The sequence below is a fragment of the Catharus ustulatus genome, chromosome 1 (assembly GCF_009819885.2).
Source record: "Catharus ustulatus isolate bCatUst1 chromosome 1, bCatUst1.pri.v2, whole genome shotgun sequence".
NCBI lineage: Eukaryota > Metazoa > Chordata > Aves > Passeriformes > Turdidae > Catharus > Catharus ustulatus.
Window position 1 is genome coordinate 112,017,161 of NC_046221.1, and position 17,878 is coordinate 112,035,038.

Sequence of the window (17,878 nt, forward strand, 5' to 3'; positions counted from 1 at the left end):
ACCTTCTACTTGTCCATAACTATCAAAGCATGAAAAAGTAGAATGAAGCAGATGAGCACATTATTCCCACAAAAGCCCAGCTAGATCCTTTGATATACCAAGAAACTTCCAGAATTTCTGGGAAATTCTGCCATGTACCAATGTAATAAGCTAGTATAAGCTGTGGGTAGCTTTTGTATAAGGAGAATTATCTGCCATAAAACCCACACCGCCTGGCAACTGTGTGGTATCTGTTGGGCTTTGAGGTTTCCACTGCAGGAGCAGAAATCGGACACTGTTTGGGATTGCCCATTGTTGGAACAAGGTCATGTTTAAGGTAACGTTCTTTAGCCTTAGCAGGGGTTAAGAAGGAACAAATAATGTGAGGAAGGTGGTGGCTATGTTAATATTATTCTGCAGTGTTATACCTTTTGTGAAAAACTACACAAAAGAAATCAGGAGATGACCTCATAGACTCTTCTAGCTGTATTAATAACCACAAAGATGGAAGAAAGCACAGAAACAGTAAAAGTACCCGGAGCATAAGGTAGCTGGGCTGCCTTTTTTCAGCTATATCCCTGTTGACTAAGAAATGGTTGTCTTTGGTCTGTTTCAGACTTGTCTGCCCTTTAGGATAGATGTTTTAAAAAAGGTGACATAAAAGGAGAGACAATGGAGGACCATTTTGAAATTAAGAGTCAAATTCTATGAAAGATTAGCAAGGATGTGTGGAGATAAAGGAAATCCTTGAGTGTCATGAGAGTGCTAAGAAAGAGGTAGTTTATGAAGAATTGCATTGCATGTATTGGCTCAAAGTTGGAGCAGTACATCACCATGGAGGATCCTCCAAGGTGGGAAGGGCAGCTGGAGGTACTGATTCCTCCCTTTGGCAGACTGGAGCACCTGAACACCAGCTTAAAATGTTCCTGGGTACCAAGTACAGCCCTGCCAACCCCATCTCGGTAGTATACAAGCCTCACATCCACAGTTTGGAAAGAAAACGGGACGGGAGGACACAAAAGTAAATCAAAAGTGAGGAAACCGCTATACAGGTTTAGAATAATAGAACAGCAGATTTATAAAATGCCCCATCCTTGGAAGTGCTCAAGGTTGCGTTGGATGAGGATTTGAGCGACCTGGTCTATGGGAAGGTGTCCCTGCCCACGGCAAGGGGGTTGGAACCAGATGATCATCAAGGATCCTTCCCACCCAAACCATTCAATAATTCTATGGTTTACCTAAGGCAGATCGCTCATTACTTAGTTGACACAGTTGAACTGGTAATCCCTCTGCCACTGAAGCATAGGCGATAGGAACAACTTGTGGATGGAGAAGGAGGCGAGCGGTTCGAGGAGTCCGGCCTGGGGAGCGGCTCCCGCCGCCGCCACCACATCACCATCTTAGGGCCGGGCGGACGGCGCCACGGCCCTCGGCGGCAGGACGCCGCGATTCCAGACGGAATGGCCGGGCTGGCGACCTGCCGGTAGGGATGAACCCCGGCTCGCTCCTCTGTTCCCTGCCCTTCCCTCGGGCGCAGCCCCGAGGCCGGACCGGGCCAGGGCAGAGCAGGGCAGAGCAGGGCAGGGCAGCGCGAGCGGGGCAGTGCCCGCCGCGGCTCCGCAGGGGGCGCCCGAGCGACGCGCCCGCCGCGGGGCCGCGCATGCGCAGCGCGGCGGGGCGGGGGCGGCCCGCCGGTCTCCCTGGAGCCGCCGCCGTCGCGGCCGCGGGTCCCGGATGTAGCGGCGGGAGCGGGGCCGGCGGTGGGAGCGGGTGGGGGGGCCGCTGGGGCCGCGGAATGGGAGCGTAGGGAGCGAGCGAGGAAGGAAGGGAGAGAGCGAGCGAGGAGAAGAAGAGCCGGACGGAGATTCCCGCCCGGCGCCCGAGGTAGCCGCCCCCATCGGGGTCCCCCTCCGCCGCCTGCGGGCTGCGCGCCCCCTCCATCCGCCCCAGGGCGCCGCCGCCGGGATGAGCAGCTCGCGGAACAACAGGGTGATGGTGGAAGGAGTCGGGGCCCGGGTGGTCCGCGGCCCGGACTGGAAGTGGGGGAAGCAGGATGGCGGCGAGGGCCATGTGGGCACCGTGCGCAGCTTCGAGAGCCCCGAGGAGGTGGTCGTGGTGTGGGACAACGGCACCGCCGCCAACTACCGCTGCTCCGGGGCCTACGACCTCCGCATCCTCGACAGCGCGCCCACCGGTGAGCGGGCGGGGAGGGAATGGAGGCACCGCCGCCCCCACGGCGGTGGGTCCGGGGGTGCTGGGGGTCCCGTCCTGGGGAGCGGATTGCGCCCTTCCTTCCCCTTTTGGGGGTGCGCCTCTGCCTTGTGTTTGGGCGGGGGGGAGCCAGGCACCCTCCCCCTCCCCGCGCGTGGGTGTCTGTCCGTGCGCGTCCATGTGTCTGTGTGTGTACACGCAAACTTGGGGCAAACCTGCAGCGCGGCGACAGAAGTTGTCCCGGGACTGCTAAATTGGGATAGACAAAGCAAAAGTCATCAGGCTCCTGTTGTACTGAGATGGAGGTAGAGAGGGGAGCCGAGAGGTGGTATGTTAAGGTTTGGGTTTGCTTTCACATCCCGATCCCCACTTCTTGAATTTATATTTCAAGCAGTTTTATAAAAGAGTGGCAGTCATCCTTGAATCAAGTATAGGGATAATTGCAGAAGAGATGTGTAGTACCTTTTTTCTAAAGGTTACACTAAATGGTTGAAGTACTGTGGTTTTGTGCCTGTAATCTGCACGTTGCCTTTTATCTGTATTGCCAGAACTGTTGTAAAATAGTAAAAGTACTGGGAGGAAAAAAAGTGTATGGGTTCATTCTTTGAATTAGTTGACTGCTTGATATTTATGCTTGAAATCCAGTCATTTTGGACAATGGAATTTGATCTGCACTGACATTATGCGGCAGTATTAGTGTTGCAAACACTGCAGGAAAATGTTCATTGTAGCACCTGTTTTTGCAGTGAAAACTCACACAGAAAAATATAGATATTGTTAAGTTTCATCAGAAATATTGTGAGGTGACTTTTGAGCCGGTCAGGATTGCCTCAGTAATGAGGTGTTTGCACTGATTTGTTGAGGCACTTGAGCTGTACTCTTTTGTAATGTGTCTTTCATTTAGAACGTGATGGAGAGACCATCTTTGTGCCAGCTATGTGGAGTGTTAACAGCAAGGAAAATTATAGCAGTAGGTTGAAGCTAAAAGACTTTTGAGGAGACAGAATAATGGAATTCATTCTAACTAATTACAAAAATCCTTGCTAAGAAAAGAACCTCAAATATTGCATCTCAAAATCCTTTGAGATGGATTTAATTTTTCAGTGACTGGGTCCCTTCCTCTCTGCTGGCATGATTATGATGTTTTTTTGAAAATCCTTTTGCGATGGACTTTAAAACAAGAAAGAGGAGTCTTTCCAGTTGTCAGTCCTTGTCTTGCAGATGTTTATGCTTAGAAACTTTTACCTGTGTTTGATGTCCTGTAGAAACCAGTGGGACTGCTTCTGCTTAGAACTGAAGCATATGCATAAATGTTGCATATGAGCCTCGAATGCTCATTGTTCTAGCCCTGCCTGACGTATTTGCAAGCAGATGGTGTCCTCTTAACTGTATCTGGAAGCCTGGGCTTAATATTCCGTTTTCAAACTGTCATGTTTTTATTTCGGTTTTTTGATTTATTCCTTCTGAGTTTCATTTCTGTTTATATTTTTGTATTAGAATTTTAATTTCTGTTTCAGATAAAATTATATATATTGTGTCACATACATTGCTGTTGGCAGGCTTAGCAAAATGGTATTTATCTTCCTGAGGTGAACATCATCCTCATCGTCATGGAACTGTTGTGTGGGAAGTACCCAGGGTTGCTTTTTGCTAGAGGGAGTTACTTTTGAGTCTATATTCCCTGGAGGTAGGAAGAGTAAAAATCTGTAAAGTAACAAAAGGGCAAAGTTAATAGATTTAAGGTGCTGTCAGTTTGAATTGAAGTCCTGAATTTACTGCTGATCCACTTTTTAGTCTTGTCTAAATCACTTCCCTTCTTCACTTTTTGGTAATTTTTTTTTTATCATGATGGTGACTTTGTTTAAAATAAGGGACTCTGACTTTGGATGATAGTTTGATACTTCTGTAGGGACATTAATGTAAGTGGGATTAGGTGACAGGAATTGCTTGGGGTAGTATTAATGATGATGTTGAGCAAGGAAATGTTATAAAGCATGGAGTGGCTTTTTGTTTGATGATACTTAATGGAGTGTGTGTCATGGCTCTTATAGTTTAAAACGAAAAAAATTCTCTGGTTCATGAATTTACAGTCGCAATGTGAATGTAAGTTTATAGTGAAAATAAATATAAAAGTACTACAGTAAAAGTAAAAGTTGGTTATTGCTGGGAGTTCTTTCTATTATGTATTCAAAACCAGTCTTGAATATAAGTTCTTAGAAGTGGTGCTTGCAGCCAGAGTTCCAGAGTTACTGCTTTGAGTTTGTGGCCTGTGCAGCCAAGAACATAGTAGTGCATCAGGAACTTGCTGTGTTGTAAAAGTAATGTTTGCAGGTCATTCTATTTAAAAAAAAAAACAAACCAAATTGAATTTGATTCATGTATGCGCATATATATATGTGTATGTGTATATGTAAAAAATATATACTGTCCTTGTCTTTCAATAGTTGTAGGCTATTACCAGCATTGTGACACTATATTAACATCTTAGAAAACTTTAAAAGCTTTAGTGCTAAGACAGTAGGAGGATCTTCTTATAATAAAAACTCATTTACATGAAGAATGTCTTATAAGCTCTTTTCTCCAGATGTAATCATCTGGGTCATGAGGGACTTGTGGTACCAAGTTCAGGGTTGTTTTGGTTATGTGTACCAGGCTTGCTGTATTAGCTGCCCTGTGGTGTGGTCATATTTACACTGCCTCACATTGCTGTAAGTGAGACAGGGCTCTTGAGAAGGATTGGTAAACTAAGGATTTGAAAAGAATCAAAATTTCACATAGAAGTAAAACTTCAGGTAGGTCCTGCGTAGCTGGCTCCTGAATGGAGCAAGTAATCAGATGTGGTACATCAGTAGTGCAGTGTGGTTGTTCAATTACTTGCAAATAAATCTGTTTTTTTCTGTGAAGCAACCTTTTGCCAGGATCTACGAGCCTTGAGTGTCCCTCTTTTTTGGTAGTGTTGTGGAAGAGAAACAGAAAGGAGTAGTTTTCTGAGTTGCTGAAGAGAAGCAAGAAAGTTGTTAAGTCCAGGCTTTTTATTTAGAAAGGAAGGCTTTTACCTGAGGTAAAGGCCAGACAAGTAGCATGTTTGTAGAGAGTACATCTGGCTATGTTCACATAATGGTCACGAACATTACAGAAACTTTTTCTGTTTATTCTCTTTCTGAAGATTTGCTTTCTGTAGAGCTTAGACCAGAATTCATTCGTCATTCATTTCCTTTTTTATGCAGTTGGTTTAAAGTAACAATATTATTTTCCTGCTGAAAGTATTTACCAAATTGTGTTTGAATAAGGGGAGGTGGTGGAGGGGCTGGGGTCAGGAAATGGAAATCTTGATACAGAATTAATCCCCCAGCTGGAGTGTGCATCAGTGCAGTGTGGAAAGCATAATGTGCTACTCTGGTAATAGTGAAAATCTAGGTGTTACCTGTGGAAGATGAGAGGCTTTCTGTACTTGTATTCATACTTTTGTACCTGAAAAGTGGCATAATTGATCATGAACTCAGAAGGTTAAACCCTTTTAAAAGACAAAGCACTTATGATTTAACCAGCATATTTGTTTGTTTGTTCATGCTTTTAGAACATCAAGTGTAATTTATTGCAAGTTGTCTTAGTCAAGATATTTTTAGTGGCTCCTTGTAAGTACTTACAGGAGCCCTCACAAATTATAAAAATTAATAACCTCCTGAGTAGTGGTACTTGGAGGCCTGTTTTTTTAAATAAACGTGTTCTTTGTTCTCCGTGCCCTTCCCCCATGTCTCCTGCACGGTAATCCTCTCCCTTCCTGTGTATCTTGTGATTCCCTTACCAGATAGGACACATGCTTTAGCAAGTCTGGCATTTTGTTTCTGAATAATAATTGGTCAGCTGGCTACTTCCAAACAGTGTATTTAGTAGATGAGTTATGTTTGTGGGAACACTCATTGGAGTTTTCATGCAGTTTTTCAGAATCTTAACTGGTTGTCTCTAAGAATTCTTTGCTTGCAATTTACTTGGAGTCTGGCTGTAGTATAAAAATGGTCTAGAGGGAAGGAATAGGAAGAACAAAGCATTGCTGCTTTTTAAATTGGGGTGTATACAAATAAATTTTTAAAGTTGTTTATGGTATCCCTTACCTGATAGTAGTATTGTCCTTATGGTATGAAGGGATTTTGGTTCATTACTCTTCTGTAGAGAGTAATGACTCCATTGGAAACCAGATTTTGTTTGTTCTGAGAACTGAAATCACTACTGATATCTTGTGTGTTTAACAGTGAGTGGTGTGGATACCCCTTGTACATCTGATTTTGCTGTTAAAATCCTTTTATTGGACAGCCATATATTGCCATCTAACAATCTTCAGTACAAAAGAACTATTTGTAACAAATTCAAATAGCAATTTGAGCAACATGGTTTTTATTTCCTTTCACAGCTGTAAGAGTAAGCATGGGTTTCAAAAACTTGTGAAAGGCTGTAAAATTTATGTATAACTAGGTGGTGACAGAGGAATGGTGGGCTAGGTAATCCAGGGAGGATTTGGGAAGAGATGAGAAAAGCGAAGATAACCATGGCATTAAGGTAGAAAACTAATACGAAACTCAAGTAGTGAAAACCATTAATGACAAGTGGACATCAGGAATATTGGATTTTATGGTGTACTAAAGGTGAAGGGGCATAAGGAAATGGCAGCTATTTCAAAGTAATTAGGCGTGGTGAAAGTATGCTTCTCATTACGTGGTTTGTTTTGGTTTTTAAAGTGTATATGACACAAAACCGGTTTCATTTCAAAATAGCCTCGTTCTAGGAAATTTTGAAGTCTATTTAGAAGTTTAATTTTTTCATTATCTCAGTTGAAAGAGCTAAAGTGCTCTTTTGGGGCACAGCTAATCAGCTCTAGGGCTGCTGTTTGAATTTTCAAGTTTTATAGTGCTTTAATTTATTCTAGTAGCTTAATGAAGGCATTCTTTCCTAATATAAACTTTGTAACATTTTGTTTCTCAAGCTTTCCTAAACAGCCTTGCTTTCGAAGAGGGGTAGAGTTAAAGTGACAGATTTTGCTTTTGGGTCATGATTTTAGTTTAACTCCAGAGCCTACACTTGATGCAGTCTCCTGGTTGTTCTTATGTACTGTGCTTTGATTTACATCATGGATGGTTTGGGAGAGCATAAACTGCTTTGCTTTTTGGTAAAAGTAAATTGAAATACACAATCTCAGTGCTAATGAGCCTTCAGTGCACTGGGGTAGAACCAAGCTAGTCTGAACCACTGGGCATAATGTCTCCTTCCCTCCCCCTGAGTAACCTGTGCATCCGTCAGGTCCCCAGTGCTGAGTTTTGGTGTGTGGATGATTCACCAGCAGATGGAGACCTTGGTGATGCAGGTTGTCCCCGTGTCACCCGTGGGGGGTCACAGTGGAGCAGGGATCCTCACTGCAGCCCATGGGGGAGCCCATGCTCAGAGAGTGTTTTCCTGAAGGAATAAAGCTTGTGGAGAGGACCCATGATGGGGCAGGGGAAAAGTGTGAGGAGCTGTTATGGACTTACCCTCCATTCCCGTCTGCCCCAAAAGGGCTGTCAAGCACTGAAACAGGCTGCCTAGAGGAGTGGTTGAATAACCATCCCTGCAAATATTTAGGAGATGTGTAGACATGTTGCTTAGGGACGTGGTTTAGTGGTGATGGTGGTGGTGTTAGGTTACTGGTTGGGCTCAATGGTCTTAAGGGCGTCTTCCAACCCAAAAGATAATTGTGATTTTAATCTACCCTGGGAAGATGCAGGGAGATAGAGGAGTTTGGATGGAAGGAATGCAGTTATCTCTGTGAAGAAGGTGAAGTATAGGGAGAAGGTATTTTAGTTTTTGTTTTCCTCACCATCTTCTTTTTCTTGATTTAATTAGCTGTGCATTTCCCCCAAGTCAAATCTTTTGTTGTGATTGGTAAATAATTTCACTTTTAGCTTGACCTAAGCTGGTTCATTTTGTTTTCACTCTTTGTCCTTTAGAGGAGGGAGAGTGAGAAACTGGTTGGATGGACACTAATAGCTAGGCACGATCAACCTACCACCTTTGTGTATCTATAATACCTAGTTGAAATTAAATTCTTCCAATTTTCTTTAGCACATATTATTTATCTAAATAATTTTGTTTGTATTATGACCACAAATAAGAGTTTAGTATCATGTTATGTGATCTGTAGTAGCACCTTGTTTTACCCTTTCTTTTAGCAGATGAAGTTTAAGGTCTCTTAGTCCACTGTCACCAGAAGCATACAAATCTTCTTCCACATCTCTGGTGCAGTGGTTAGACATTGTGTAACAGGATTACTTGCCTGCTCCTGCCCTGCAATTCTTTGTTTCTCATGGTAGTGGTGTTGTGCAGCACCTCAAAGAATGGGATTGAGAAACCAGTTCACCTGAATATTTTTTCCTCCTGGCTGTTTTCCAGCCTGGTTTGTTTCTTGATGCAGTTTGCATCTCAACTCTGCAAAAACCTTTTGCTCATATAATGGAAAGAATGGAGCAGCATAGTCAGGTGAGGCATGAGCTGAAGTGGGTGTTGCTGCTGGAATCATGTGTCAGGGAATGGATGAAGAAAGGCCATATCTATGAGGATAGTGTTTAGGGATATGTGCGATACAGATATGTCCCTTTAGATCAGACACTTCAAGTACAGACGTACTCAGTTCTTTTTTTTAAGTCCCAGACACTATGGTCACTAAAATTACTTGAGTCAAGTATCTCAGTACAATTTTTTTCTTGATTTTTCCTAAAGAAATTTTGCTGAGTTTTGCATAGCTGCTTTTACCTCACTGTCCAGAAGCATTTAATTTTTATTTAAGTTTACCTATTTAAGATGACCTATTCGGTATCCCATGATTCCTGATATACCTCTCTTTTGCCCATTTTCCTGCTGTTTGGTCAAGTGGAAGAACCTATAGCCCCTAGTTCCTTGGTCCTTTCACATCCAGAATGAATGTATTTCTTGGCCAAATGGCTTCCCAAAAGTTCCAACAGGCATTAAAAAAGAATATAATCAAAAGATGTGTAACTTCTGTTCCTCTGTGAAATACCAGTTTAGCAATCAGTTAGACATAAAACCAAAACAAATACTACCTCACAACCCTAAACACCATAACTAGTTAGAATTTTAAACAAGGTGACGAAAACGCTGACAAGATAACGCAGTGCTTTTAATGCATCCACTCTTGAAGACTTTGGGTTTGGAACAAAAAATGTAACATGCTTCAATACAATCCCTAGAACAAGAGGAACATGGTTGTACTGAGAGTCAAGTGAAGGGTTTCAAATATGTTGCAAAGAATCTTACGGGCATCTGGTATAGGAAGAGAATGAGGGATCTGGTGGTGCTTAGTCTGGAGAAGAGAAGGCTCAGGGAGATCTTAAGAGTGTATATAAATACCTGATGAATGTTGTAAAGGGGGTGGAACCAGGCTCTTTTCGGTGGTGTCAAGTGACAGGGCAAGATGCAATGGGCACAAGTTGAAATACAGGAGTTTCCACTGAAAGAGAAGAAACATTTTTGTTCTAGGGGTGGTTGAACGCTGGAATATGCTGTGTTGTGGAGTCTGTTCTTGGTGGTGCTCAAAACCTTGACTGGATATAGTCCTGGGCAGCTAGCTCCAGTTTACTCTGCTTTGAGCACTGGTTGATGGAAGAGACGCTTTCCAAATGTTACTTCCAACCTCAGCTATTACGTGTTTCTGTGAAATGATCAAACAAGAAGGCATTTCCTTTAGTTTTGCCTTTACAGCTGTTGATTTTTCTTTGCTGCAGATGGTTCAGCTGTTGGGTGTAAGGGACTAATAGCTTTGTATACATTTGGCAGTCATTTTTGAAAGTATCCCTGCTGGAGGGGGCAAAATTCATTTTTTTTCCTCACTTAATTTCAAATTGATGTGGGTTTTTTTAAGGGGAAGTGACTTGGAAAGTTCTCTGTTGCTCTAGCTTCTGAGTACTTATTTCTGTGTAGTGCTACAACGACTGAATGGTAGTGCTTCTCCCTTCTGTTGCTCAATTTTTTCCAAACAACAGCAGAATTTGATTTATTTTTTAATAAACTTGTGGCTATTCACTGTATTCAGAATGGGTGGATGGAAATTCTGTGACTGATCATTTTCACTGTGCTGTAGCTTGGCAGAGCTGTAAGACTAAAGTCTTGGGATCAATTTTTATGGAAGGTTTGGCAGAGCCCATGCTGGTGGGTTACATCTGGTTTGTCTCTGGCACATTCTTTTTAAAAACAAAACCAGAATAACACTAAAATGCTTCAAAAATGGTAGCAGATTTTCATGAAACTAATGGCATCTATCCAGGAGAGCTTAAATTTTTTTCTGTACAAAAAAGAATAGAGAAAAGCACTTATTTCCCAGTGTACAAAATGTGTAAGTCAAACCAGTAATTTTCAGGCTGCCACAGATGGTTGAGCACAGTAGCCTTTGTGATATAACGTGTGTTGATGGCTGTACTCCAGAGATAAAATTCGAGATTGCCCCGTGTATTTTGATAAATGCATTCCTGGCCCTTTAACTTGTAGTTAAAAGATTTCTCATTTTCTCTCTCTCCTTGGTATAGATGGAAGGAAGCAGATATATCCTTCTCAGCTTTTTAAGCTGAGACAAGATAGAATATTTCAGCAAGAGACTGACAACTGGAGATATGGAGCAAAGTCTGCTATCTTTTCCCCTCAGTAATATAGGCTGATAGGGTATAAGCAGCAGCCTTTCTTTATTGTTAACTTTCTAGTATGTGGTTTCATATTATAATGGTGTGCAACAGTAGTCTGTGTAGTGATACAGCAAAGTTTTTAGGTTTTTTTTTTGTTTTGTTCCACAGGTATCAAGCATGATGGGACTATGTGTGATACTTGTCGACAGCAGCCTATCATTGGCATCCGATGGAAATGTGCTGAATGCACAAATTATGACTTGTGCACAGTTTGCTATCATGGGGACAAGCATCACTTGAGGCATCGTTTTTACAGAATTACCACACCAGGAAGTGAAAGGTAAAAACTAACTTTTTCCTCATGAAATCAAGTAGAAACAGTTATTCGTGGTTAACTTTTAAACTGAACATTTGGTTACTGAAATTCGGATTACGTAAGAGGGTGGCTTGAGGTTGGATTCTATTTCTGGGAGGCAGATAGCTGGGATAAGTCTTTGGATCTTGGAAAACATGGATATTTAGGAAGAACGGAGTACAGGAAAAAGTTAGGATACGATTATTCAGTTTTGCTTAATCTACTTGAGGCCTTTTTAGTTTTTGTGTTCAGCTTTAAAATAAAGGCAATTACCTTTATACTATGTGTAATCACAAAAAGATTAGTCAGCGAATTCTGAATGTGAAGGTTTAATTAGGTTCAGTAGTGGTGTGGGCAGACTGAGGGAAAATACCCTCCTTGAAGGTTGTGGAAAACAGAATAATCTGGGAATAAAAACTTGAATTTAACTGCTTAAACTGCTTATTGCAGGAAGCAGAGAAAAGATGCTGTGAAGGGTTGTTCTGCCCTTGCCTTGGTTTTCATATTCTTAAACATTATCATCTCTCAGTTGAGAATTCTGAACAAAATTGCATTTAGTATGTTCTTGCATAGGTGTTCTTGACTTTAAATAACTTGTCTCTGTCCAAAGTCCCTCTCTGTCATGATTGGTCTACCAGTTGAGAACAGTGATATTTACCTGCTGCTAAATACTTGGAGAGCTATGGAAAAGCTCTGCTTAAAGGCTACACACTGTGGTGTCCCTTCTGAATGTTTTTTCATCAAATCATCAAAATCTTTTATTTTTAGATATGGTACTCATTTGAATGTGACATGTGTAAGATACTTTTATCATCTTCTTGGAGAAGTTAGGTTTACAAATATGCTGTAAATTAGTCGTGTGCTTTAATCAGTTCTTTTACAGTTGAGGGAAGTGGCTGGAGCACACAGCCTGAGGTCTCAATTTGTATCTTAGAGGATCTGTATTTAGATTCTCAAGTGTTTGCTTAAAAGTTTTAGCTGTAGTTCAGATGCCCAAGTCAGTGGCTTAATCCAAATGTAAGAAATTTTTTTTGAGGCTCACACCAGTGGCTTTAGGTACCAAATGGGTATCATAAACTTATTCTCAATTGGAATGTTGAATGTGGAACAAGACATAGAGGTTGGACTTAGAAATGCTGGCTTAATGTAGTTAAAAGAGAATAGGTGACAAAATACATATGTTTTCTATTTATTTCTTTTTTTGAAGTCTTGTTGCTTTTAAGAATGCTTGCCAGACTTTTCTTTCTTAAGCTGAGGTTTCCTTTGTAGTTTTGAGAAGTTGGTTATGGTGAATACAGCACAAGTTTTAGTTTTGAAGATAGATTGTACACTGTGTATAATATTGCTGGAATTTTTTTTACATCTTGTCACTTTCTTCCTTGCTTTGTTTACTCTCACTGAGCTCTTATCTAGAAGGCAACTTCTTCTGCCAAGGAGCTGTTTCTATTGGATCAAGCTTAGCTGAGAAAAAATGATGAAAGTTAACCATTTTAGGAAGGAGAAAAGGACAAAACAGCACTGTTGAATTTGAATGATGTCTCACAGGAAAAATGGCAAGAGACATAGAAGAACATTTTGATGAGGGAAGGCATAAGCTCTTAGTATTTTATTTTCAAATCTGGGTGGCATAATGGAGTAATATATATATGTTTGTGTCTCAGTTTTGTAGATGTTGAGAACTTTTTAAGAAGCTTCTCTAAACAACATTACTTTGTGTTTTTGATAACTTATTTCTCATAGGAAAAAAAGCATGGCCAATATTTCCATATGCTCTTTGCATTGATTGTAGCAGTTGAACTTTTTCCTTGTGTGCCATCTGCTGGATGTTAAAAGTTAGCAAGAGGCTGAGAAATTTCCTGAAGTAGTCAGGAAACATTCTGAATGTCAGCTGAAAAATTGTTTTGTCTGGCAGCATGTTCCTGGCAGGAAGTAAGAGGCATTGTTGCATGAAAATTGGTGGCTTTTGAGATGATTGTTTCTATTATTTCTAGTTAAAGAATCATGAACTGTTCTGTTTAGGCATATCTACTTCAGTCCTGTTTAAGTCAGAAGGAAAAGAAGAGATTTACTTGAAAAAACCCACATAATATGACTGAAAAAATGGATGCTACTATATTGACTTAAATTTGCCAAGAGATGCTATAAAAAGCATGTAGAAAAATTAAGGGAGGAAGGAAAAGAGAAGCTCTTAATAGCATAGTTCTGAGTAAAAGTCACAGGGCAGTTGTGGGACAGAAGTATTGGCTTAGAGTGTACCTAAGATAAACAGGAATGCATTTATATGACTCCACATGTACTTTAATGATTTTAATAATATAAGAACAGATCTATATGCAAGCATTTACAAGATGAATGTGGGTAGTAGGAACTCTGGAGAAAAATTAGAATTAAAAAACTAAATATATATGTTCAATAAATCAGATTTTGGGAGATTGTGGGTTTTTGTCTTGTATATTGCTTGTGATTTGTGCACTGAAATTTGCCATTTTGGGTTATTTTTGTTTTAAGATGCTTTCCTTCCCATCCCCAAAGATTTCTTTTGGACTTCCTTTATTATCTTGACATTTGTGGGTTCTTCTTTTAATAACTTCAGGGTATTGTTGGAGTCTCGACGTAAATCAAAGAAAATTACAGCAAGAGGAATCTTTGCAGGTGCCAGGGTGGTGCGAGGAGTTGACTGGCAGTGGGAAGATCAAGATGGTGGCAATGGGCGTAGAGGAAAGGTAAAAATAAAACTGGTTTAAATAAGAAGCTGCACCTTTTTGTGCTCATGAAATGGCCTCAGTGACCTTTTAACTGCAATCATAAAAACTACTATTTTATTTGGCTGGGCATTTTTTAATCTTATATTGTAATACTTAAGCATTTAGAAAGAGGAGGGTATATATACCATAGCCACTTCTTTTATATTTTAATTTGCATTTTTTACCATATCAGCACAGAATTTTTTTAATTATTAATTTTTTGTCATAGTTATGTGTTTAAGATTGACTTGTAGCAACATTAAAATCTTGAGCATATTTCAGCATTAGTAGAGAGCTGGTATGAAACCAGAGCTATCAAGAACAACCCTTTCTAGTTACCACTGCATTCTGTAGTCTTACTACTTGTGGAGCAGCACATTTACAAGAGATACTTGTGTATCTCTTGCTCTTGGTTTTAAGTGTTGGCACCCTAGGGTTTTGTTTTTCACCTAATGATTATAGGAACTTCTCCAGTTTAAAATTAGAAAACTTTGAAAGTTTTGGGTGTGGATATTACATTACTGGCTTAGGACAAAATAGGAGTGCTTTTGATGCAGTGCTATAGTAAAAATATTTGTATTTATTGAAAATCATATGGAATGATAAATTACTAATCATAACCCTTGCATATTTTCCTTTTACAACTTCCATTTACCTTGAGAGCTAATGAAAGTTTGTTATAAGTATGAATATACAACAGACAGTGTAAGATATAGTATGACTTCTGTCACCAAATTTGAGAATTGGATGCCCAGGTCTTGGTGACGTGGTATTTTTTGTTGAACTTATTTTTAATACACTTAAACAGCATTTAAAGGAGAGTGAAAAGTTCCTGAATATGATATTTAGCCTATTTTATATTCTTGTTTAACTTATTTTATATCCTAGATGTTTATGGAAGCCTTAGGACTTTTGGGGATTTCATTCTGATTTTTGCTGAAAGGAAATAGTAAATCTCTTAAAGCAAGGGATATTTAAATGAAGCTTTTTTCATACTGATTATTTAACCCTTCCCATGTCCAGATACATTGAAATCTCTGAAACTTTGCGAAATAAGAGTCTTATCCTTCACAGTCTGCTTTGTGTACTAAATTTTAGAGGGATTGTTTGCCTATGCATCTGAAAATAAATATAAATGCATACAAATGTTTTTAAATGAGGAATGGTATGTAGTAGATAGCAGGAACACTGTTTAAATAAATATAAATAAGAGTGAAAGCCAATTCTGGAAACTGATTTTTTTTTTTTTTTTAAATAATGGAAATGTTTTCAGAATTTGGTGCATGGCCTTCTGATTTCAGAAGTGTCTGGAAAAGACATTTTCACTCTCCTTTTGTCCTGTTGTTAAACTCATTGGCTCTGGAAATAAAACTCTGTCTCTTAACATAGTGCACAACCACCAGGCTAATGCAAGTTAAACCAGACATATTGACACAATTAGAATTGTTTTATCCTGTTTTTCTTAGTTAAATGCTGCTTCTGGTAAGAACATATCAAAGCAGTTCAGATTTTGTTCTCTGCTTAGGCCTACAAAGCATATATTCAGACTGCTGTCTTAACACACCTAGGGGACACTTGCATCAAGCAGAAAACAGCTTCAGAGCAAATTTTACCAGATTTATTAAAACTGCAGTATCATTAATTATTTTGAAGAGATGAGTAAATTATGAAGTTCAAATTGTGCTTCTGAGTCTTCACTCTAGAAATCATTTTCTTATTTTCACAACTGAATAGGTAACTGAAATTCAAGATTGGAGTGCGTCGAGTCCACATAGCGCAGCATATGTTCTTTGGGACAATGGTGCTAAAAACCTTTACAGAGTTGGCTTTGAGGGCATGGTAAGTATAAATACAAAGGGTAAAATGTGTGATGGGGGAAGGGCAGTAAGAATAACTTGTGCTTTATGGTCCTGCTTTTGTAATATGCTTTGTCAGTTTGCATGCTGGTCGTCAGGTCATTGTGAATCCAGCTGTAAGGGTCATGCATATGTATTAGTAAGAAAGTCTGATCTGGGAATTTATTGGATGTGAATATCTACAAGTTAAGAGCTGCTTTCTGCCGGAGTAAATATTTGCATCACAAACATTTATTTTTCTGTGCTACTATTGTGTTTATATTAAAATTCAGAAAAGAGTGGCAAGCGTAGTTACAAATATTTTAAAAAAACCTGTTCTTCAACTCCTGAACTCTTCAGTTGACTTCAAATTTTGCTGTGATTACTGCAAGATTTGCAGTTTTTAAATTGCTGTCAACACTCAGTACGCTATTGAGAGCAATTTTTCTTTTGCAAATGGAAAGGTGTTGAACTAAATTATGACCTTAATTTGCTTTAGCGCTAAGTTTTTCTGTTTCCTTTTGAAGCTTCTCCAGCAACTTCTTCAGTTTTAGAGAGAAAATGGGTCAGACTCTAGCCTAAGTGCCTTCTGTTGCTGGGTTTTCTTATCCTAATGTGGGTCAAGGAAAGGTTACTTTGATTATCAACTACTTAAAACATCTTAATTAGCATTTTCTCTGCATGATTTTTGTTAGATTGTGCAGAGGAAAACCATGTTAATTTAACAATGAAGTGTCATCTTGTCAGATGTGTAACAGTAATAAAATGTTAAACAATTACCAGCTACTTTTTTGAATGTAGACTGTTTGACCTTATAGCCTTACTTAAAGTTTATTTTTATACTTGAAATAAATACCACTTTTGCTGTACATAGATATTTAGTGTTACATTAAAAAAGAGTAAACTAATTTAGTGCAGGTCAGCTTTTCTGATTCTTTAAGATCCTAGGGGTAAAATATGAGTTAGTATTAAATTATGTGCTTCATGTTGTCCCCTAGTTTTAAAGAAAATTTCTTATATACTGGCAAAAATGAATGTATGTTGTATTTTGCAGTATAGCATTAAATCAATGTTTGGTGTCTTCCTTCTTACGATACATGGAAAAGTAACGGTTACAGAATCTAGATAGAATGAGATACAGATCAACTGGTTCTTTTGTTGTTGTGGTTGTTATGACTTCAGTTGCTATGTTAAAATTTTTGGACTACACAGTAGAAGTGCTGTGGAACCATTGAAGATTCCTTCTGGCCTCAGAAAAAGAGTATATTTGAAATAAGTTATATTCTACTTTAAAATAGATCTTCCTTAATTAAAAAAAAAAATAAACTACATTTTATTTCTGAAATGTTACCACCTCTGGAAGTGCTGAATATTTCTAGAAATCTCCATTAAGTACTGCAGCTGTAAATTTGAAGGGGTGACAGGTTTTATAGAAATAGAAATATTTGGTCAATTTTAAAAAAAAAAACCCTGGGTAACTGTGTGTGAGACTACTTATACAGATGTTGTTTTTAGGATAATAGAGAAAAAATATGTACATGTGGATGTACAGAAAGGATAATTTGAGGCTATATAAGTAGTGCTTACCTACATTAATTTTTTCTTTGGTGTTTTCATCAAATGCAATTTTCACTTCAGACAGAATGAATTATTGGATATCTGTGAGAGTCATTTGAAAGTAATGCTTAATTTTATAACTGATTGTAAAATTTAATTGTTATGCATACAATTCATTGTTATTGCTTACTACTATTTATATGCTGTTATGTAAAGCTGAGAAAGTTCACATAAAGTTGGGGTAAACTTGTTTTGACACTTGGAAATTGGTTTAAAAGGTCCAGAGAATGTGGAATCAACAATACTCAAGAGTGTGTACCCATGTAAATACAGCTGGGAAGAGACCCTGACTTGCACATGGATAACACTTGACTCATGCTAATGGAGCTGATTAAAGAAACACAGCTCATTATTGTAAGTCAGTGTTCTTGTTTGATAGCTGATAGGCTGCATCTGGTCCTCAAAATTAATCTGTCTGGCCTGCCAGCTTTGGAGAGATGAGGTTTGGCTGTTGGGGCAGCAGGTGCTGGCAGAAAACAT

The 17,878-nt window shown here is 39.4% G+C and overlaps 1 protein-coding gene across 2 annotated transcripts in view; it reads left to right on the forward strand.

Annotated features, from left to right (window-relative positions):
• The first annotated feature begins 1,735 nt into the window (after window positions 1–1,735).
• The window catches only part of MIB1 (MIB E3 ubiquitin protein ligase 1), a 73,002-nt gene continuing 56,859 nt past the window's right edge, over window positions 1,736–17,878 (forward strand). For both annotated transcript variants that reach the window (XM_033064195.1, XM_033064205.2), the window contains exons 1-4: window positions 1,736–2,173; window positions 11,016–11,187; window positions 13,796–13,925; window positions 15,681–15,785. In XM_033064195.1, the coding sequence (XP_032920086.1) occupies window positions 1,945–2,173; window positions 11,016–11,187; window positions 13,796–13,925; window positions 15,681–15,785 (636 nt within the window). In that variant the 5' untranslated portion in view covers window positions 1,736–1,944. The remainder of the gene's footprint in view (window positions 2,174–11,015; window positions 11,188–13,795; window positions 13,926–15,680; window positions 15,786–17,878) is intronic.